The sequence below is a fragment of the Centrocercus urophasianus genome, unplaced genomic scaffold (assembly GCF_019232065.1).
Source record: "Centrocercus urophasianus isolate 14NV4802_14NV808 unplaced genomic scaffold, USGS_Curo_1.0 seq_37, whole genome shotgun sequence".
Lineage (NCBI taxonomy): Eukaryota > Metazoa > Chordata > Aves > Galliformes > Phasianidae > Centrocercus > Centrocercus urophasianus.
In genome coordinates, this window is record NW_024884944.1 from 5,276,777 (window position 1) to 5,299,101 (window position 22,325).

The 22,325-nt window shown below is 52.6% G+C and overlaps 1 protein-coding gene across 1 annotated transcript in view; it reads right to left on the minus strand.

Moving 5' to 3' along the window:
• Window positions 1-22,325, minus strand: part of DSCAML1 (DS cell adhesion molecule like 1) — a 78,760-nt gene that overhangs the window by 21,768 nt on the left and 34,667 nt on the right. The window contains exons 4-7 of the mRNA XM_042832077.1: window positions 4,110-4,256; window positions 2,815-3,093; window positions 1,942-2,217; window positions 1,345-1,641 (exon numbers count right to left, since the gene is read on the minus strand). Of these exons, the coding sequence (XP_042688011.1) occupies window positions 1,345-1,641; window positions 1,942-2,217; window positions 2,815-3,093; window positions 4,110-4,256 (999 nt within the window). The remainder of the gene's footprint in view (window positions 1-1,344; window positions 1,642-1,941; window positions 2,218-2,814; window positions 3,094-4,109; window positions 4,257-22,325) is intronic.

A 22,325-nucleotide genomic window follows, 5' to 3' on the forward strand; every position in this document is an offset into this window, starting at 1 on the left:
TGGCTGGAGGACTGGAGGCATGCTGCAGGTGAGTATTATAACAAGAGGTTTCATGCTTCAGTAATTATATTGTTCTTGTGGCTGTCGTGTAAAATAGCAAACCCATCTGCAGATTAACTCCATCTTGGCTCCTCACCCTAAGTGGTGAGGATGACAGCTTAGCAGACACTCCAGATAAGCCAAGGTTGCCTTTCGTGTGTTTCCTTACATTAAGTCCCACTGCCCCCAGATGGGGGGCACCCATCAGCTGTTGGTAAGGTTTGGGTGGGAGATGCTCTGTCCCCATGGAGCAGGGAGGTGTCTGAGGGCACAGCAGCACGGATTCCCCCCCCCCGGTGCACCATAAGAAGGAGCAGGGAGAGATAAATCAGCATCTGTAACTGTCTCCTGGGCCTGTTGGAGGGACTTGCTCAATTCCAAGGCAAAAAAAAAAAAAAAAAAGCCTGAATCTTATCTAGTGACAGGCAGTCAGGGACCAAAAGAGGGAGAGAAAAAAAAAGAAGACAATGAAACATCCTCATTCAAAACGCTGCAATTGCTTCTCGTGGCTGGGACATGAACTCGCTCCAAATTTAGCAGTAAATGGCAGCAAAATCCAGACTCTCCCGGGATCCCAGCCAAAAAGCCACTAGATCCATTTCAAACCTGAGACACAGACAAACACAGCTCTTCAAGCCTCTTTCTCAGTAGATAAATTAATGTTACCTTGACTCTGCTCTCACCTACGAGCCTAGAAGCTTTAACTGGTGATTATGAATGGGCAGGGGCTTACAGCACACCCCGTGCCCTGCAGAACGCCCTACGACACACAGAACAACGCGCTCCAGTGTGACAACGCAGTGATTCACACAGCTGTGGCTTTAGCAGACAAAGAAAACACAGACACAACACATCCAAGCTCATTTTCCATCATTCCCCGTGCTGCCTCATCATCACTTGTAACGGGATCGGGGCTGGATGGGGTGAGCTGGGGTCCTGGGTTGGTTTGGGTACACATCACTGGTGATTGCAGTGGAATGGACAGCACAGGTCACTTCTGAGCCACCAGAAGGTCCTTCATGGAGGTGCTTGCTGCACAGACCCAACGCTGGGAAGGGTGAAAGCAGAGCCCAGCAGGGAAGTGCCGCCCTTCTGGGAAGTGTTGCTCTGGATGCACACTCAGTTCAGTGCCCCGCTCTGCGCCACGAGGAAGATCCATCCCATGGCTTTGGGGGCCAGCAGGACTGCAGGGGGGTCAGGCATGGAGCATCTGCACAGCTGGGAAAGGGCAGGGGCGAGGAGGAACAGAACACAACCAAAAGCCCAGTAAAAGCCCTATTCTGATATTTAAAAGTAGACAGGCACCTCTTACGTTTATTCGCGCTTGGTATTCGGCGCTGCCCACCGAGTTCCGCGCGGTGCACCGGTACACGCCGCCGTCCTTGATCTGCGGGCTGGTGACGTTCATGTGGCTCACCGTGGTGCCGTCCGACATGGTGTACTGGTTGGTGCGGTGCCCGTTGTCCCGTGGGATGGGCTCGTCGTCCAGGGCCCAGGTCACGGTCGGGGGCGGCGCACCCTTGGCGGCACACATCAGGGAGAACTGCTCCCCGGGGTTCACCACCTTCTCGCTGAAGGAGGAGACGATGCGGGGGGTCCCATCTGGGGGCACCCAGCGGGAGCGGGGTTAGGGCACGGCTGCAGTCACCCGCACGGATGCGCCCGTGCCCCTGCGCCCTGTGCTCCCTCGGCTCAAAGGGTGCCCATCCCAGCTCCAACACCCAAGGATCGCCATCCCGTTGTCACAGAAAGGGCAAGAAGATGCCTTGTGGAAGGCAGGGTGCCCACCCTGCTGGCACTCGCTTCCCTCTCTCCTTGCATAAAGCATCCAGGGATGAGGCAGCTTGGAAAGGGGCAGAGAAAAAGCCACCACCAACCCCAGCCCCGAGGAAGCCAGCTCACCCTCCAGCATGATGATGGAGAAGTCCTGTGCTGTCTGGGACTTGCGGGTGGCAAAGCACTGGTAGGCTCCAGAGTGGCTCTTTTGTGCTGCTGTGATGAGGAGGGTTTCATTGCTGATGCCCCGGATGGAGATGAAGTCATCCACCACCACCAGGTCTGTGTTGCGGTACCAGCGGATGACGTACTCAGGGGACCCACTGAGGGCACAAGAGAGGATGACGGTGCTGCCGATGCCCGTCTTGAGCTTCTTTGGTGTGAGGGTCACACGCAGAGGGTCTGTGCGAGAGAGCAGGTGACACGCTGGGGATGCTGAGCAGCAGGTGCCTCTGTTGCCTTTCCATCTCTGGAATCACCAGCCTACATGCACAGTGTCACCACGTAGCTAGGGGTGGCAACCCTGTCCTCCCTCATGCTGCTTAACGGGTGTTAATGTTGGGGTGGCAGCAGGGACGTGGCTCTGTGATGGGACAGAGCCGAGTGGAGATGTGCCAGGGCAGCCCGGGTGCTGCTGGTGGCTGCAGGAACCCCCAGGAGCGGAATGGGCAGTAAATATTTGGCCTGCCCAGATGGTATTTACTGTTTGGCTGGAGCTTATTTTATGTAAATCAGCAAAACAAAGCACAGAGGCACCTCGCAGAACATTGCCATCCAGCAATTTACATCCCGTGGTATTGCACTGCTTTTTCCAGAGGTCCCGATTAAAGCGGTAAATCAGGGGATGGCTGCAGATCTGCTGCAGCAGCATTACAAACTCCCCCCGAACGCCCCGAGCACCACATCGAACACGCTGCGTAGAGAGGCACGCACGCAAAATACAAAGCTTTACGGTTTCCAAGAGATGGGCAGGAGGCAGCTCTCCCCTCCACCACTCACCGATGACCGTGAGGGTCCCCGTGACCTCTGCAGACCCGAAGGTGTTGGTCACCTCACAGATGTAGGTCCCGCTGTCCTCCACGCGCAGGTCGGCGATGCTCAGCCCCGTGATGCGTTTGGCCCAGCGGCCGTCAGCAGGCAGCGGGCGCCCGTCCTTGAGCCAGCGGATGGCAGGGTTGGGGTATCCCGAAGCGATGCAGGGCAGCTCCACCAGCCGGCCTGCGCGCACCTCCCGTGACTGGAAGCTGTCTAGCATGGTGGGGATGGACTCAGCTGGGTCTGCGTTCGGAGAGGAAATCAACTCACCCAGAGAAAAGAGGGGAGATGTGCTCCTGCTCCCGGCCAGTGTGGAGAGCTGGGCTCTGAGCTGATGGGGACGCAGGGAGCAGTGGGGCAATGCTGTGTCACCCGGTGGAACCTCCCCAGGGAGCCTCACCCGAGCGGCTGCGGGATGGATAAACTCAGTACTGTAGGAATTACTCAAGGTGACACCTAATTGGTGCAAAATACACAAATTCTGTGGCACATTTCAAAATTTACAAGCAAAAGGGGCCCATCAGGCAGCTGGGAAAGGAGAAAATTAATCACCAAGTCTCAGGCGTGAAATTAAATTCCAGGGGAAAGAAACCTCTTTCATTACTCCCAAGCAGAAGTAAAACGCTGTGACGTGTAAATAATGACAGCGACCAGGAGGGGACAGAGGCACATCGAATGCAAAGGGAGAGGGAGCCGGGTGCCCTGTGGCTGCCCACGCTTCTCTCTGGGATCCAACAGGGCCGGGTCGAGGAATCTCAGCCATTCCCAACCCCATCCCAACCCCTCTGCAGGGGTTAATTCAAGGAGTTAGCACGGGAACCGTGCACACGAGGCTAGAAAAACCATATGGCAGAGCGCGGGCGAGCTGCAGCTGACGAGCGGGAGAGACAATGCAGCTCCCGAGCAGAGTAATTTGGGCAGTGAGCGGAGCCGGGAGCGCCCGGAGCCAGCCGGCACTACGGACTGCGCCGCTCGGCCGCAGTATCGCTTGCTTCTTCGTCACATCGCGTCAGGCTGCTCACATCGCCGGCTGTCACATCGCATCGCCGCGCGCCCCGTCGCCTCCTGCTCAGGGTGCTGCATGGCACGGCTGCCCACCGCTGGGCACTGGGGCACGGCATGGACCCCCCGTGTCCTTGCACGCCCCCTGGGACATGGACAGGGGTGCACCCAGAGTGGGGCCCGCAGGCTGGGTGTTGCCCCCAGGGCTGGATGGGACTGGGCACATGGCTGGCACACCTCGGGAGCCTCGTGCTCACCTGACACCGAGAGCCTGGCCCCGTTGCTCTGCCGCGTCTCCCCGCTGTACTTGTGCTTGGTGATACACCTGTAGGTGGACAAGGCATCTTCCTTCTGCACGTCCGATATGTACAAACCTCCATAAGAAGTAATAAAAAACCTATTTTCTGGAGACACAAAGAGGAAAGGGAGGAAAAGGGTGAGTGTGTCCTCGCACCACGTGCTCTTCTCCTGTACACAACCCCTGCTCGCGGGGTCGGCATCACCAGGGCTGCAGTTTGGGTAGGTTGGCAAGGATGAGTGCTGCACATGGGTGTGCAACAGCAGCCCACATGTCCCTGGGCACTGCACTCCCCCAGAGCATCGCTCATGCTGTGGCACACATCCTGCCCACGCACTGAGGTATGTGGGCTGTCCTTGCAGCCTGCCTGCAGCCCATGGTCCCAATGCCAGTGGCCAGCTGCACAGTGCTGGCTGTGCAGGATGCTGCAGGGCACAGCCCTAGGCTCGCAGTGATTCCGTGGCTGCAGTTGAAGAAGGGAGCACAGGCAACGAAGCCCATCTTGGTGTGCTGCATAGCAACGCTGCAATTAAAAGTGAATCCGTCCTGCTGAGTTAATAATTAGCTTAACTTACTTAGAAGCATGTGAAAACAAATAAGGGCTTGAGTTGATAGTGGAGCACCGGGGGAAGATTGCCGAGGCCACCGGGTGGCACAGCACAGCCCTGTGGCACTGCCTGGCTGCCTTTAGGTAAGCCCAGGCACGTGGGAAAGGCACGAAAAGCAAACCACCAGAACAGCCTCTGGAGAGGATGGCAGAACTTCTCCCTGCCCCCAATAGCAGCACTGGAGGCTGCAGATTGACACAAAGCAGTTCTGCACCCAGGAACTGGAGTGCGTGCATCACAAAAGCCAGGTGGAGGGCAGCCCTGACCCTGCTGGCACTGCCTCAAATCCCACTGTAGCTCAGCTGGACAGGTGAGTTTGACTCTAATTGAGAGTATTTGGGACTCCAGACAGAGGAAATAGAAGCCTCACTAAGATGCAAGTCAAGCTGTGGTTTAATGGAAGGCACAGGCAGGAGAAACTTGAGCATCCCAAGAGCCCAGGACAGGACTGGAGGGGTCGGTGCCCCACACCATCAGTTGTGGCACTTAGAGCTTCATGCAAACCTCTGTAAAAGGGAAGGGGGAGCAGTCCTGCAAACGCAGCTGAAATAACATGCAAATCAAGCATTAATTTTTCATCTCCCATCAAACCAGTAAGCAGAGAGCTTTGGCTGCACTGGAATTTGAGAAGGGGGGAGTCGGTTTCTATGGTAACAGCTGCTGCATTTTGCAAAGTGCTCCGCAGCCCCAGCTGGCCTCCCCCACAGCGTGCACTTCTGTGCATGCCTAACTGCAGCCCTGCTGCCAGGCGCGCTCACAAGTGCTCTGGAAACAAAGACTTGGAGAGCAGCAGCAATGTGCAGGGACCCAGGAGCAGCAGCAGCACCACAGGGACCTCGTGCCACCTTGGACTCTTGGCTCCTGGAGCTCGCCAGCATGCACAGATCTAGATGAAGCTCGTGAGTTGGGTAACAGCCAGACAGAAGTGCGGCTTTAAAGATGCCATGGCATTAAATGTAAGGTCTACACAACCTGACAGCACAGCCTCAATTCTTTTTTTTTTGTTTTTTTTTCTTCCCAACGAGGGACAAATAACTTGGTTGAGGAGCACTGCATTGGTTCAAGGGAAAGATGCAGGGCAATAATTGATGTAAGCAGGTCTGACGGAGACCTCACCGGAGTGACTTATGGCTCAGTTAGCCAGCGAGATTAACGTCGAAGGTCGCCGAGCAAAATCAGATCTTTCTGCCTGCCAGGAGGTGGAAAAGCTTTACAGGATGCAGAGGATTAAGTACATCCACAGCCAGGCTGGAGCTGTGTGCCTCTAATAACTCTTTCAGCCAGATCTCAGCTGCTTCTGTGGCAAAAGCTTTGCAGTACCCTTCTCCCCTCTCCCTGTTGTGGGGTGCCCATCAAGAGAGCTCATCAGCAGGTGAGGTACCCATTGCCAAGGCATCCATCACCAAGGTATCCATCACTAAGGTACCCATCATTGAGGAATCATCACCAGAGTACCCGTCACCAAGGAACCCATCACCAAAGCACACATCACGGAGGCACCCATCACTGAGGCACCCATCACCAGGAAAAAGTGGTGCTCTCCTGCGTGCAGAACATTAGGAGGATCTCCCCCTGTACACACACACATCCCTGTGCATTCTGTTACTGAAATCCCATCCCCATCCAGCAGCCTGCAGTGACCATGATGCTCGAACATCAGTCCCAAGGGCCTTCCAATTCCAAGAGAAAAATTACAGTCGATACAGGTTACCAGTTACCACTCCATCCAATATAGATTTATAAAAACAATGGGGTCAGGGCTTCAGGAGAGAGCACATTTTATAGTTCATGAGACTAATGAGATAACTTTCCCTTGGTACTCTGGGGCCAATATTTCCTTACGCAGTCTATTTTAACTGCTGGAGAATCAATAGGTGCCAGCATTTATGAATTAGCCATACTTGGAGCATATGCAACCCAAGGCATCCCGGACAAATTCAATAAATGTTTGGTGCTATTTGTGGCCACGTTTAAAGTGACAAATGCCTCCCTTGGGTGAAAGGCATGGAGAGGGAAGCCCCAAAGTACACAGCCCGTGGTTTCTCTGCGTGGGAATGAGAAGCCTCCCAAACACCATTCACCAAAGGGAGCCAGGAGGGACTCCTGGTCCACTCCATGTTCCCCAGACCAGGGCTGGTGCCACGGCACCACACGTCCCTTTATCCCAATGCCTGACCTCGGGGTCACTGCTTAGCAAATACCCAAAGCGGAGGGCGCCCGGATTAGGCGCGAAGATTAAAGATCCATCCATCCATCCCAGAGATGGTAAATAGGAGCCGCGACTCGAGCCCAATGCAAATTTAATAAGAGCTGCACGATATCTGACAGATTTATTTACATGTTTCCCTGCACACAGGATCCCAGGGGACGTGTAAGGCAGTCGCAGGCTCCCCAGCCCTTTCAAAGGAAACACGTTTCTCCTACGTAGCCAATGCAAAGCTGAGCAGCCCAGCACCCAGCACAGCGCTTCCACCTTGAAGTTCCGTGGGCATCTGTAAAATCACCGACTCCAGCTGAGTAAGTGGGTCACGCTTTGCACCAAAAGGCTCCCTGCCTTCTTTCTCCTCCTCCTCAATCCGGGAGGAACGGGGCTTTGCTGGAACGAGAATACCGTGTCCTAGAAATGTCGCTTTGGGGAGGCTGAGGCACTGCACCCCAGCTTTGCTGCATCCCAGGCACTGCGGTGGGGTGGCGGCAGCTTCCAGAACGGTTCCCCCAAGAGGAAGGTGGAGGGGATACTGGCACGAGGGCGCAGCCCTGCAGCCAGCTCTGTGTGTGCTCACCAGTGCCCAGTGCGGTGCCAGCTGCCAGCCGGCGCACAAGAGCCGGAGCGCACGTTGAGCTTTGTGCAAAAGCCCTAAAAACCCCTCCCAGACAGCTGCGGAGCATCACCAGGACCTCCCCTTGCAGACCTAAATTTAATCCCTCCCCACGCTCATTCCTGGCCAGAGCACCACAGAAGCACTGAATCACAGCAGCATGCAAGGCCACCCCAAAATCTACGCTCCCCCGCCAGGCTGAGACCCACACAGCAGAGATGGAAGAAGTCGGGGAGTCACGGCAAGCTGCCCACCTCCCCCTCCCCTTAATCTCCTTTATAAGCATGGCTCTATCTCCTCCTGTTACAGGATTAACACCCATCTCTCATTCTCCTCTTGCAACAAGATTTTATTTCTAATTACGCTGTAATAAAACTGGGCGCGCTCCCAGGGTTGCTTCCAAATGACTTGTAGACACTCGGCGAGATTGGATCCTACTCGGGCCCATTGTCAGCGCGCCTGCCTGACATTCATTAGACATGCATGAGGGAGATGTTTTAAGAATGGAATTGCATTTAAATGGGCTTTCTGAGAAGGAGAGATGAAACAAAAAAAGCGAGGCAGAGGGAGAAAAAGAAGCTGAAGCGGCTGAGGAGCGGATGTAATTGTCAGCACGCTGTCACACAGCTGCCCTGCTCCCGGTGGCACAGGAGGGGCCGAGGGGCCAAAGGGCCAGGGTCTGGCACTAATCCCCCAATAAACCCCATCCCGTGCCCTCCAGAGCTGCAGTACAACAGCAGATAATTTTCTGCTGAATTACCTCTTAATGCGGTACAGAATTACCTGCAGGATGGCGGGTTGCAGGGGACAAGTGAATAAAAACCAAAGGAAACGTCCTGGTTTTCCCCAGCCTTGTGTTTGGTTCTGACCACCGGATTTACAGCCGGGGGGCGGCAGTGTGGGAACAGCCCCTGCAAAACGACAGAGCTGGGCTCTGCATGACGGGGCTGTGCACTGCATGATGGAGCAAAGCACTGTGCAACGGAGCTGCGCACTGTGCAATAGAGCTGTGCACTGCGTGCTGGAGCTGTGCATGGTACGATGGAGCTGTGCACTGTATGATGGAACTATGCCCTATATGATAGAGCTCTGCGCTGTACAACAGAGCTGCGTACTGTACGTTGGAGCTCTGCACTGTGTGATGCAACTGTGCACTGTGTAACTGAGCTGCACGCTGTACAATAGAGCTGTGCACTGTATGATGGAGCACTGCACTGCATACCGGAGCTGCTCACTGTGTGGTGGAGCTGTACCATGGAGCTGCGCACAAGGGAGATAAACTGCTTGCAGACACCCAAATTCAAGGGATCAAAAGTTGAGGAATGAATGACTCAGCTCACAGGGAAGCTGACGGGTGAGAGCCACTGTGCTGAAGCTCCCACACGCCATAGCCCAGCTCTCCCTGCCCCACATTTCCTCCTCTTTCCTGGAATCTTACAGGCCAGGTAACAGTCAGCATCTACATCATTCTACTACTGGTGCCACAGGCTTGCCTTCTGCGTTTCTTTCTCTTCGGGCAACGGAGGCACAAGGAGAAGTTTGGGTTTTGTGCACAGGAAGCTTTTTAACAAAAGAGCAAAAGGCTGCAGTTTGTAGCTGCAACCACAGTCCCAGTAGGAGCTTAAGGAAATCATCACAGAAATGCTAATTTCATTTAACACCAGAAAATGAAAAATGCTGCTGTCACTTTAATACGCTGTGCATATCTTATTTCCAGTGCACCGTTGCTTCAGACATTTTCCTTCCCCAGTTTGCTTGCTTGCAGCGTGCACCAAAACCTGGGTGCCACCCCCCAGCCTTACAGTCAGCAAACCTGGGGAAGCAGATGCTAAGAAAGATCTCTTTCTATTAACTCCCTGGGAAGCAGCACGTCCTGCAGGGCTGCGAGGAGTTATTAAATCAAGAGTAATTATTTACCAAAGGGCCACTCTCAGAACTCACTTCCACAGGAGTAAATGCAGAATTGTGCCGCCGACAAACGGGGCTCATGCGGAGCAGAACAGCCCTCGCTGGGTTTCAGACACTGCTGAGCTTTTTTGGCCCGACCCCCCCAGCACCGCAGAGGACTGAGGAGGAATCCATCTCCCAAGGTGGTCCAGAGACGCCTGATTCCAGCAGAAAATTACAGAACAGGATGAAGAGCATTACAAAATGAAGAGGAGGGGACTCGAGATTTCCATGGCTAATCCTGTTAACGAGACAATTTCTTATCAAACTCATTATGTGGCGCAGAGCGGAGGGGAGGGACGGGCTGGCAGTGGGGCTGGGGGGGCTGAGGGCAGCCCCGTCCCCACAGCACATTGCTTCAGCACAAACTGTATTTTCATTTCTGAAGACAGCTAAATATTACTGGAGTGACATTTAGCGCAACACAGTGCTGTCTGCTTCAGCCCCTCTCCTCTCCTCTCCTCTCCTCTCCTCTCCTCTCCTCTCCTCTCCTCTCCTCTCCTCTCCTCTCCTCTCCTCTCCTCTCCTCTCCTCAGCAGAGAGGATGGCAGGCATTAGAAAAAAAAAGGAAAATAATCCACTCGTGGCAAGGAAACAAATGATGCTTTTTAGGATTTTTTTTTTAACTTCCCGTTCCGATGAGCGCCGTTCTATGGGAAGAGGTGAACCAAACGCTTCAGCCCCCAGGCTTGGCACTGCCATGGAGCTGACCAGATGCCCGCTCCCAACCAACCCCTCTGATTTTGACCCCCTCCCCCCCAACAATTGTGGGTGTTTTTAGTGCAACTCTGTGACGGCGCTGTCATTTTCTAATTTTTTTTTTTTTTTAATTTCTTTTCCGTTTGCTATTTCAAAAAATCGCGGACCTCGTCAGATTTCATGCTAATGAGAAGGGAATCTGGATCGGGAACTGTGCAGAAAATTTGCATCTCAAAGAGGAAAACAGGAAGTCACTAAGAAAGGAAAATCCAGCGCCGAGGTGTCGTTCGTGGCCATAATTAGGCTAATGCTGCTCCGTTCTGTCAACTCATTCTCATCAGCCTCGGGGTGACTGATGGGGGACAACGGGCTCCTTCCCAGTGTGACCCCAATAAGGACTGAGGGTTTCTGGAGCCTTCTGAACCAACGGTGCCAAAGGGATCCCCCAGCTGCACCATGGCGCTGCTTCCCTCTCGTGCACTAAAGCTCTTCACTTAAAGAAAGGGTGACAATATGGCAACAGCCTGATGTCAGCACCGACCTCCTCAATACGTTGGCCATGGGGTGCCCTGGAGCTGCCCCGTGCCCCCTCTGGCCCATTTGGTACATACCCAAATGGTGCAGTTTTCCCATCAATTTCCCTCTGATTTCGTTAATTGGGTTTTGCTGCTGCTGCAGACATTCCTGTGCAAACAATGTGGAATAGCTTTAACCAAGCTGTTTGCTCATAAAGAGCCGTCGTGAGCACGGAGGGTGACAGAAATGGGAAAGGTTTGATGAAAACACTGGGGAAAACAACGGGTTCCTCGGCTCGTTCCAATCCATCAGCAATTCGGGTTATTAAAAATACAGGAGGAAACAAATCCTAACGTTTGCAATCAAACCTGGAGAAACCTTGAAAGGACAAATACCTGCATAGGAGGAAATGTGTCCCCCCACTGAAGCCTGCAGGAGTTGTGTTGCAATTATGACAGGAGCGAGGCTGCTGGATAACGTGAGAGTTATTTTCCCCACTTACGTTGTCAAATGATCATTTCGCCCTGCAGTGAAATCTCAATAATTATAACGCCGAACCACGAAAGAACAAAGAAATAAAAAAGCAGCGAGGGTTTTTCTGTGTGTGTGTGGTTTTTTTTTTTTCCGAAGGATCAGGTTGGGGAGAGCTGCAATCAGAGGGCTGAGAGTGCAATTTTTCCCTAATTATCTCCTTTAGGGCCGTGCATCAGCAGCGAGATCCCCATCGGCTGCAGGGAGCACTGTGCACCAGTGGGGCTTTGCATGGGCTCCGGTGGGATGTCCTGCAGTTTGGCTGCACCCCTTTGCACAACAGTCACTCTTGCAAGGGGAAAAGCAACGGGAAATAAAAGAGAATGGGAACAGAGAAGGGGAAGTGGGGCGAGGCGGGGGGATAAAGAAGAGGAGGAAGAAAAACAAGACGACAGAACGCTTGCTCCACAGCCCTCGGCTAAATTACAAACCGGTTTACTGAGGTGGAAAGCTGCAGTGAGCTGAGGAGGAATATGTGGAAACCATCTGCAGATTTAAAAATAATCTATTTTACGATCACCCTCGAACATATTCTTTTGCGGAAACCAAATAGGATTTGTTGTTGTTGTTTTGTATAAACTGTTAGGGGAAAATTACTAGAAACATGCAGGGGGTTTTGCCTTCTTGAGTACTGAGAGTCTAAATATGCCCTTCCTTATGTTTAGAATAGTAACAGTCATCTTAAAATTAACTTGGTCTGCATCAGAGCCTCCAACAGTAGCAATTCTGAGCCTGCAGAAAGCAGGACAGACCTGCGCTGGGTATCTCCGCTTCGTGCTGACAGATGTCTTCCTACATACAGTAAATATAGGTCGTCTTTTCCTACCCGGAGAACTGTGTATCTTAATTAACCGGGCCACTAGCAGCATATGTAATGATTTTTTTGCAGCTTGCTCAGTAAACCTTGCCTTACTGAGACGCAGAAGCACGAAACATGCGTGCAAGCCACCCTCTGCCCTCACCCCCAGCCATGCACACACTGCAGTGTGGCTTCAGCTTTTGTTTTTCGCTAGGAAATCTGCCACCAACACAGAGCAGGTGCCCCGGTGCTCAGCTTCACCCCGAGATCCGCATGTCCCACAGGATGAGCAGTGCCACCACTTTGCCATCATGCCAGGAGCAGGGGGGCCTACAGTATCCGTACCAGAAAGAGAGGGATGCGGGATGCAGCAAGATGGGGGGACATGGAATCAGAAAGCCCCACGCTTGGGATGCTCTGGCTGCATGCAAAGCAGAGCAAGAAGTTCCCTGGGACTTGCATAGGGAAGCACAGAGGCCAGGAGGCTCCTGCTGCAAAATGGAACAGCACAGGAGTGCTGCACACTGTGCCAGGCTGCGCTGATTCCTGCTGATCCAAGAGCACGCTTTGATTTGATGAGGAAAGCCAGCCGCCCTGCACACGGAGCTCCCACTGCCAAAATGCAGGATTGGAGCAGGGCGGTCCCACGCTGCCCTGAGCTGCTGTTGTCCCGCATCGGGCACATGCACAGCCCCTCCACCCCTCCCTGCTGCTTACCAGGGGAAAAGCCAAGTGAAGTCAGCTCGAACAAAGGGCAGAACTTCTTCCCCGCTCATTAGCACTGGAAAAGCGGCAGCAAAAAAAAAATCCCCAGGACATAACCTTCTCTTTGACTGTGAAGTCTGAATGGCTCAGAGTGAGCGGTTACATTTATTCTTTGCATTTCCCCTTGCACAAAGAGCTGGAGTGCGTGTTTTTCAGCAAGAAAAAGGAGGTGCCCCAAAGCTGGGAGCATCGCTTCCCCATGCGGGGACCCAGCAATGGCAGCAGGAGGAGAGGAGCTGCTACGCCATCAGCTGTGTCTTATCAATAATTATCAGGACAAGGCGGATGTATGTCGACCTACTTAGAGGTCTGTCAGAGATAACGGCGACGGAGCCCTGCTAAATCCTTGCAGTTTGTCCACCCAACAAACAGCGCCGGGATGCACCCTGCAGAACAGATGCATGGCTTTGGTCCCTGGGCCACCAATTGCCATAACTCCAAGTACACCCCAGCATCCCCCCGGTGTCAGGGACATGAGCAGGACATCCCTCTTCTGTCCTTTTTGTAGCTGCCTATGGACCTGGAAGCCAAAGTTAGGCAAATCCAACCATGAAACGATTTGCAATTTCCTAGCAACGAGCAGTGAAAACGGTGGGGCAGCTCAGCAGCAGGGCAGGGGGACTGCACATGGACTCTTTAAATGAGGTGAGTGTGCCATGCACTGTGCTGGCACTATGGCTGCTAAGGGCAGGAGTCCACTCACATTTCATCTATAAAAACACCGCTGCGTTCACATGCACCCACTAATTACTCAACCTGCTCCTCTATCAGGGGAATAATGAGGGGAAAAATAATCAGAAATTTGGTCAAAACCCACCAATGCACTCCTGCAGCATTCCAGCATATCTGCTTGCTGCAGGTTTGGGGCACGGCTGCTCGGCTCTGGGCACAGCACAGAGGTGTGGGCAGCACTTCCAGAACCATAGAATCATTAAGGATGGAAAAGATCTCCAGGATCATCTAGTCCAGCTGTTCACCTACCACCAATGCTGCCCACTAACCATATCCCTAAGTACCACACCTACACATTTATTGAGCACCTGCAGGGATGGTAACCCCACCACCTCTCTGGGCAGTCTGTGCCAATTCCCAACCACTCTTTTGGAGTTTTTCCTGATATCCAACTTGAACCTCCCCAGAAAGCAAGCACAACTGAAGCACCCACCCAAATGGATGCATCAGGAGGAAGGGGATCCGGGAAGGCCATCTTCCCATTTCCCAACTTCTCCACTCCTCTTAGGAACCAGGCTTCCATGCTAAAGGACAGAATGCTGCCAAGGTGAGCCTTGCTGTCCCTGCACCCTTAGCTTCACTAGAATCAGTGTCAGTGACTGGCAGAGGGGAATGGGAGCACAGCCCCCCCTGCACACGATGCAATCATGTGCAGGGGAGGTGAGGAGGGAAACAAAAGCCAGCAATAAATCACCACCCTGCTGCTACCCAAGGAGATATAATTAAGTTTATGCCTAGAGTGGCTCTGCTGACGGCAGTCCTGGAATGAGATAAACAGAACGCACGAGGTTAGGCTGTAATGATACAGGAGTGGATTGGCAGGTAATACCTTTGCTTAGCAGTGGTGCTCAATTAGTCAGCTGCAATTTTCACATGCAAGCTGCAGGGCAGAGAGCCACTGGGTCTCTGTTCCCCTCCTGGGCATGGGGTCACCCCATGGTGTTGCTTGCGACCCACTTCTCCCTGAGTCCAGGCTTAGCTTTAAGCACATGAAATGTCCACTGATCTCCAAAGGATTATTTCTGGGCTTAGCTGATGTGCAGGTCATCCTGCAGGCCTTGGATGGATGCTCAGCATCTCTGTGTTTTAGGAGAAAATTTCCCAACGCTTCCTAAATATTCTCCTCCATTCCCATACAAAAAAAAAAAAAAAACAAAAAACAAAAAACACCACCAACAAAGCACAAATCCAAATCCAAGCCACTAGGAGCTCTGACAAATGACCCACTAATACCATATTTGGGGATTCTGCACCCCAAAAGCAGCTCCAGCCATGGGAAAGGTGAGGCTGTGCTGCAGGGAGGAGGGGGCACCCGCAGACCCTGCAGCCTTTTGGTGCACAATGGGCACTGAGCTCAATGCCTGGCCCTGCTGCCCTGCAGCCACGCTGTGCCGAGTGCCCAGCTGCCATCTGGGCACATCACTGCATTTGTTCCATGCGTGTATGAGAGAGGGGGTGGGGGGAGGCTGGGGAAAAGCAGGCTGCAAAATGAATTCAGCATCAATTATTCTAAAATATGCGTGTTAATACGGGAAGGGCTCCGTGGCTGCATTCATCTCCACTTCTGTTAATTTCCAGCATCAAAATGTGACCTGGGAAGATGACAGCATCTCACATCTCGGTTACACAAACACGAGCCTGGAAAAGGGGGTATATTAAACCAGGAGACAATGCTGCATATTAAAATACCACAGATGGAGCTTTCCACAGACCTCACAGTCTGCCTCGGAGATTATTGCTGGGCCATATTGTATTAAAAATGGGGGGTGGGTGTGTTATTTATTTAATTTTTAAACAAATTCCATCTCCTACTCATGCCGGATGGATGAAGTGAGCTCTTGAGCCCCAGACAGCTTTTCCAGAAAGCCCACATGAAAAATGCATTTTCATTAATACAAACTGTTTGCAGTAGGTAAATTAATTCTGGAAATGGTTTTCATACATGGCAAATTACACGTTTGGTGGAAATGCCAGACGACACTCTACAGTCACAACAAAAGCCCCGCATCTCCTTTAATGAATCGGGATTGCCAGGTAAGAGGAGCTCGCTCCAACCATCCCACGAACAAACAAGTCAATGGTGGAACAAAAATGGCAGGCACCCACAGCATCAGGCTCCTATGGCACCGTAAGTACCAACTCCATTGGGACAGGAGGGGAAACTCAGTGGCAAGGTGGGGCTGGAGCTGAGTAGGGCTCGGATGGGAGAGGAGATCCCTCCCCCAAGATCCTACCTCACCCTCCAATCTGACCGCGTCTCCTCTAACAGCCCCGTGTGCGAGCGCCTGCTCATGGCAAGGGAAGCGATCTATAATTGATGAAATCACGACGTGCTCCAGCCACAGCCTCATCCCCTGTTGGAAGACATCTGTTCTGCACGTAGCCCCGCTCAGGTGCTGTCACACCGCATTTACCGCAGTGGAGCAGCGCTAATATCGGCACAGCCGCAGTGCCGCGCAGCTTGGGGTGTGGGGATATTCCTGTGTTCTTCACCCTAACATCGACTTACATCCTTCCAACCCCTCCAGTTGCCCACCCCGCAGCAGCACAGCCCAGAGATGCATTTCAGCAGCACCACAGAGGCTGGCTGCCTTCGCCCAGGCATCGCAAAAACGAGGGTCCAACAGCTCCATGGATGGCACTGGGAGAGCGCTCATCACATGGCACTTTGGGAGGCACGGGAGGAGGGAGCAGCATTTCCTAGCAGCCTGTCGCATCGGGAAACAAAGACTGAATGAGGATCTTTTAGTCACTTCCTTATTACATATTCCGGGTACACGACAAAAGAAGAAATGCATCTCAGGTCACCTCCTGTCACCGTGACAAAGGCCCGTGATGAGTTATGTATTCAAAATATTTGCACTAATTATCGGCACAGCTCCCCTTTGAAGGCGCGGGGAGGGAGGTGGTGCTCGCCCTGGGGAATCAGCTCGGAGCCTGCACGGGTTTCGCTGCACTACAGATAAATATACTCGTACGCCTGCATATTTTTACCAACGTGCCTGCATGTGTATCCATGGAGAAAAGCCTATAAATGCGTAACACGCGTCGCGTGGGGCTGAGCGGAGCAGCACAGAGGGGACATTTCCCATCAGGGCAGGCGTCAGCGATGGTTGAGGACTGGTGGCATCATTGGGGTTCCAAAGGTGGAAGCAGCACCTTGAACCCTGCAGTGACAGCACTGGGGCTTGGCCAAGTGAGAAACAGCACCCAGGGACAAGTGGAAAGCACTGAATGCAAATTAAAGGCTGACCTTTAATTAGGCACGAGGAAAAACAAATAAAGCAAAACAAAACAAAACGAAGCAAAACAAGTCACAGCTCTGGGCACCTTCTCTTTTCCACGCCTGGCAGGAACCCTGCTGTCCCAGGTCAGTGACGCTGGGACAAGGATCCCACTGCTATCCCAGCCCTGATGCCTTGTCACCAGCCCTGATGGCACCACGGGGGCTGCCACACTCCTCCCAGGGTTCTCTGCAGGCAAGCAATGCCATCCTCCTCCTCATCCTCTTCCCGGCCACAGATGCAACGAGAGGAGCAGAGCAACGTGGCACCTCCAAGATGCCAGTCCTGCCCAGGTGCCACAGCAGGGTGCCAGTCTACCCATGCTCTTCCCTTGCTCTGTTGCTGGCCGATGCCTGCACTGCCCTCCCGAGGCACCGAGCCGAAGCAGGGCACGCGCTGCCGAGCATCCCCTTCCCCTCAGCGAGCATTTAATCTGACTGGACAGGAGCAAAATCATGTAGATATAAATGGGGCAAGGAGAAAATAGCATGCTTCAGGTTCCTGGGGAAAGCATATGGGAACAGGAGACTTATTAATAAATTCTTCTTTGTTCTGGATTGTCTGTGATAAATAGCCGCACTCAGCATCAATAACGGCAAACATCCTTGGGAAAGAGAGACATGCAGAAACCCATCACACCACTGAAAGCAGAGAATGGATTCAATTTCAGGTTTGAAGGCAAATTTCACAGTCCTAAACAAAATTATCGGAGGGGGCTGCCGTGGCCACAGCCGCAATAAATGTAAGGTTATGGCTGCTGAGCCAGGAGAACATCTCCCAAGAGCTGTAATACCTTAAGCTGAAGGACAAGAAAGAATAGCCCCGCTCAGGGCGATGCCTTCGGAAAAATAACGTTTACGCTTCCAAATAAAAAATGTTTTTATTAAGGGAACACAACGCTTCTGGAATTTTATGGCACCGGAGATTATTCAAACTCCCACCTCTCCGCTGGCATCCGAAAGTAAATTTCCATGAGATTTAAACACTGCCGAGGCCTCGATAATCTGGGGGGTAGGAGGGAAAAGAGAGCAGCGGCAAGAGACTTCCCTAATGGCGAAGACATGAGAAACGCTGCTTTATTTTTTGATGATTGCATTAGATTTGTTATCGCGGAGATGAGAAATGAGCAGCTCCTGGCTCCCTGCCTGGGGACAGAGCACAGCAGCTCCTTCTCCTAGCACTGGAAGCTCAGCACTGCTGCAATCACTCCCTGTGGGTGCCTGGGGCAGCCCACAGACCTTTGCCATTGGAGGCCAGCGTGTCTTGCTGGAGTTTAACCTGCCCAAAGGGCGCCAAGCTCAAGAAAACAATTTGCACAGCAGCCCAGCGACTGGGCATCCCCTTTTCTTCTTCCTTGTTAATCCTCTGCACTGTAACCACTTTTTCTCATGCTCCAACTTGAAGCACCACGAGCCTGAAAGGATAAAGTGCATTAAGAGTTTTAATGCTGAGGAAGATGTCAGCCTGACACTTTAATAACACTAATGCTGTGGAATTTGCAGAATTATCACTGTAATGCGTTCTCACAACAGCAGCGTGCTTAGCACAAGCTCTGCGCCACGCTGAGCACCACAGCCTCCCTGGCGCTCAGGGAAGGAGCTGAGCCCCTGCACAGCACCACACACAGAACCACACACAGAGACCCAGGGATGTCCTCCTCCTCCTGGTTTGCAGTTCGGTATCTTGCAGAATCATTCCCAAGGCACTGCTCACCCACCCCACAGCTCAGCTTAATATCGCTCGGATCGCTTGGTTCTTTGCTTGTGTTGGTCTGAAATCCACCCCAAGGGCATGTCAGACAGTCAGGACAGGGCACAAACTGCTCCTGGGGTCTTGACTCCCACATTGAGATCCTGCTTCGATTCCCAGCCCTGCTTTCCCAGATCCTGTGCATCTTCTGCCCACCCCCCTTCTCTGAAAGAAACAAAGCCCTAAAGGCACTAAGAGCTTCAATCAAATCCAATGCAAAAAAATGTAGATTTGCTCCAAAATTATACGCCCACAAATCTATAAAAAATACAGCCAAAATCCCGTGAAAGCCAAGGCTTTTTGGAAAGTTAAGAGAATGACGGAAGGGAAGAAATTGCTTCCTTTCCTGCCTTTGAAACATACAGCTTTGTAAGGCTGATGGCAACAGGCACTGCTTTGGCTCCCAAGCCCCAATCCTGTGCATGGAACCCATACACTGGGACCGGGCTTAACAAGCATCAATAAGGAAGCAAAATTAAGCCTCTCATTTTTAGCCTCTGCCCAAGTTTCACATGCAAAGTCAAACACAGAATAAGTGTCAGGAAACCCGAGGAGTAAATGAGAGAGTTACATCTCGTGTCTAATGAGTGACACCAGGTAACGCTGGCAAATTGCTCACCTAGAGACAGCAGCACTGAATTGCTGATGGATGAACAAGCTCTTTTTTTTCCCCCTCATCAGCACACATCACAGGCAATGATGGAGCATGTTTCTCTGATGGTGCTGGAGATTGGCACAATCATTTTCTAAATCCGGTCCCGCTAGTAATATTTGGGTGATAAAAAACAAAACAACAAGCAAGAACAAGCTGCACTAAGTCAAATCCTCGGATGCTGTAAGCTGGGAAAGCTCCCCGGGGTCTGCTGAAAGCATCTACATGCCTCACCCCTGGCTTCTTGGAAACGTGATCCCACTAAAATGCATGCAAGGTGGGGAGAGCGCGCACTCAATGCGGCGCTAATGGGCAACAATAGACAGGGAGACACTTGGATAACGAGTCAGTGGGGGATCCTTAGCATTACGTCAGGAGTATCTCCCCACTCCCCAAAACGCGGGGCCAGGGCTGCAGTGCCCAGCTCAGCGCCCGCCATCACGTGGGGAAGCCTCACGGCTGGGCTGCGATGCGGAAAGGGATTTACAGATGTAAAGCCACATCTCGATAACGCTTGGAACAAATCCCTGACATTCTTCACACAGCTCTGCACTAACAGGTTCGGCTCTATCAGAGTGGAAACGCAGCTCCCCGCTATCTCCACGCTTCCACCGCCGTTAACTATTTGGGGACCCCTGCGCTCTGCAGTGAGGTGCACGGCCCTCTGAGGCAGGGCTCTCCCCGTGACAGTTGCGCTCTGGTCAGGACTAGCCATTTGCATGCAGTTCATTTGTGATGCAGAAAAGCTTGAACCTGTCATTATCGCTTGGCATCAGTACAGCTCTGTGAAAAGACACAGCTCAGAACATGCGCACAGCGCTGCACCCTATTTTCTTTAATCTAGGCTGAAATGACAATGAGAGAAAGCAGGAGGGAGGGAGGGGAGAAGGGGGAAATTGAGAAAGCATCTTTTCCATAAATAAGAGTTCGATCTTTCAATGAGCCAAGCACAAGTATTCTGCTCGGTGCCCAAGGGGTTGAGTATGGGCGACCAGGGGAGGGGGGTGACAATGAGGGGTTGCACAGGGCTTATGGGCAATGAGTGCAAATGAAACCAGGATAGCTTACCAAAACTGTGCCCTGGAAAGGGCTCTGCAGGCACTGATCTGCACCAACCTTGGCCAGGTAGGAAGTGCCCCCACGTATCTCACAGGTTTGGGAAGATGGGGGAAGCCAGAGGAGCAGAAGGAAGGCAACAGCCCAATGAGAGCCGCACTGCCCACCCAGCACCCAGCATCCCCAAGTGGGCAGATGTGGGCTCACCCCAACAGTCAGAGGACAGCTTAAGCCCAGCCTGCAGCAAGAGCTCAAACAGCTCTGTCCAAATGTGTGCCATCATCTCACTCCACAGCATCTCCCAGCACATTAGCATCAAATTGCTTCGTGCTGATAATGTGACTCCTGTGACCATGTCCAGGCCATGGGTGGAAGAGGAGTGCCCCAAGCAGCTGGAAACCCTTCAGCCATGCTGAGCAGGGTGCAGGGGCACAGCCTGGGGACAGGGCAGGCGGTCCTGCACTCAGGTGAGTTCGAAGCAGGATGTGCTGCCAGCAGGGAGCCCAACTCCCTCCTTACCTTTCAAATGAGCAGAGCTACACATGAATATTAAACACCACCTCGTTCCAATCCCAGGGAAAAAAAAAAAAAAAGAAAAAGAAAAAAAAAAAAAGAACAGTCTTTGAGAATCCCTCATTAAGATGCACTGGGCGAGTTGCACTGGGAGCCCGAGAGCCAATTAAGCGGGACTGTAACAATCCTAAAATGAAGCTGCATGCGCAGATCAGATCCGAAATGTTTGCAGAGCTGCAGCAGGAGCGTTCCCTGCAGTGCCATGCTGCTGCCCTGCCCCTTCCCTGCACCCAGGCATCCTAGCAGGGCTGCAGCAGGGAGCTGACCCCAGCAGGGATGGGACCCCAGTACCCAACACCCCTTTCAGCCCCTCACCTCCTGCTCCAACACCAGGGAGAGGTGAAGGGAATGGCTGTCTGCCGGGAGGAGAAGCAGCAAAGTTTATTTGCTGACTTTCAAACACCATTATTTCCAGGCCGGATCGCAGGTAATACAATCAGACAAGCCCGACATTTCTCATGACTTTGGAAGGACTCTATTTTCATTCTGTGGCTCAGCTTCATCCCACAGCTCTGATCCACCCCCTCCCCGCCAACACGCGCAGCCCCACTCCCAGATCAATTTCTATATTTCAGATACAAAGGTTGTTTTGCTTGAAAAATGAAGCTGCCCTTCACCGAGGTAATGAAGAGATCAATACTAGTTACAGCGAGTTTCCTAGTCAGATCAGGGAGCCAGCTGCACTTCCCACATTGTGGTGCACCAGCATGGCCAACCCCGGGTACAGGTTGGCACCAACGGACCTCAGGGAGCAGCAGCACGTGCTCCTCTCCCCCTTCCAGTGATGGGAAACAGGAGAGAAAATTGTGGATATAATTTATAATGCCTCATTAATTTGACAAATGCCGCTTCATGCGTGCTCTCTGTCACTGTCCCAGAAGCCACTCCATCATCAGCTCCTTCAGATGGAAAATCCACCTGCAGAGCCCTGCTGGCGCATGACGGCTCCATCGCCACCCACTCTCTGGGTGCTGCTGCCCAGGGGTGCCTGTGCACAAAGCCCCCGGACCACTCTGGCTGCAGGGAGTGCTTCCAGAGGGATGTGAAGAGAGATGGAGGAGGCAGACATCACCAGTGGCTTTCAGGGAACGCACCTGACCAGTTCTGATAGCTCCTTACCAGGTCTTTGCATCAAATCAGTCCTGCAGGAAACACTCCTTCGCCAAAATAAAGCTTTTGTGGAAATTCTTCATTTTGGTCACGAACCGAATTCAATTTTGCCTTCATTTGAGAGAAAGTTTCCCTTCTCCCCGTCTCTCCTCCTTCCCACAAACCATTCATTTCTGCACTGAAAAAGCAGTGAGAAGGAAAGGGGAAGCAGCACGTGGTGACGTGTTCCTGCGGTGCTTCAGCAGGAGCAGGGAACAAGAAGCAGAGCATAGAATTAAAAATGTGTGCTGCTGCCTGGTTACCAACAGAACCATTTGGGATGAGGCTGTATCCTC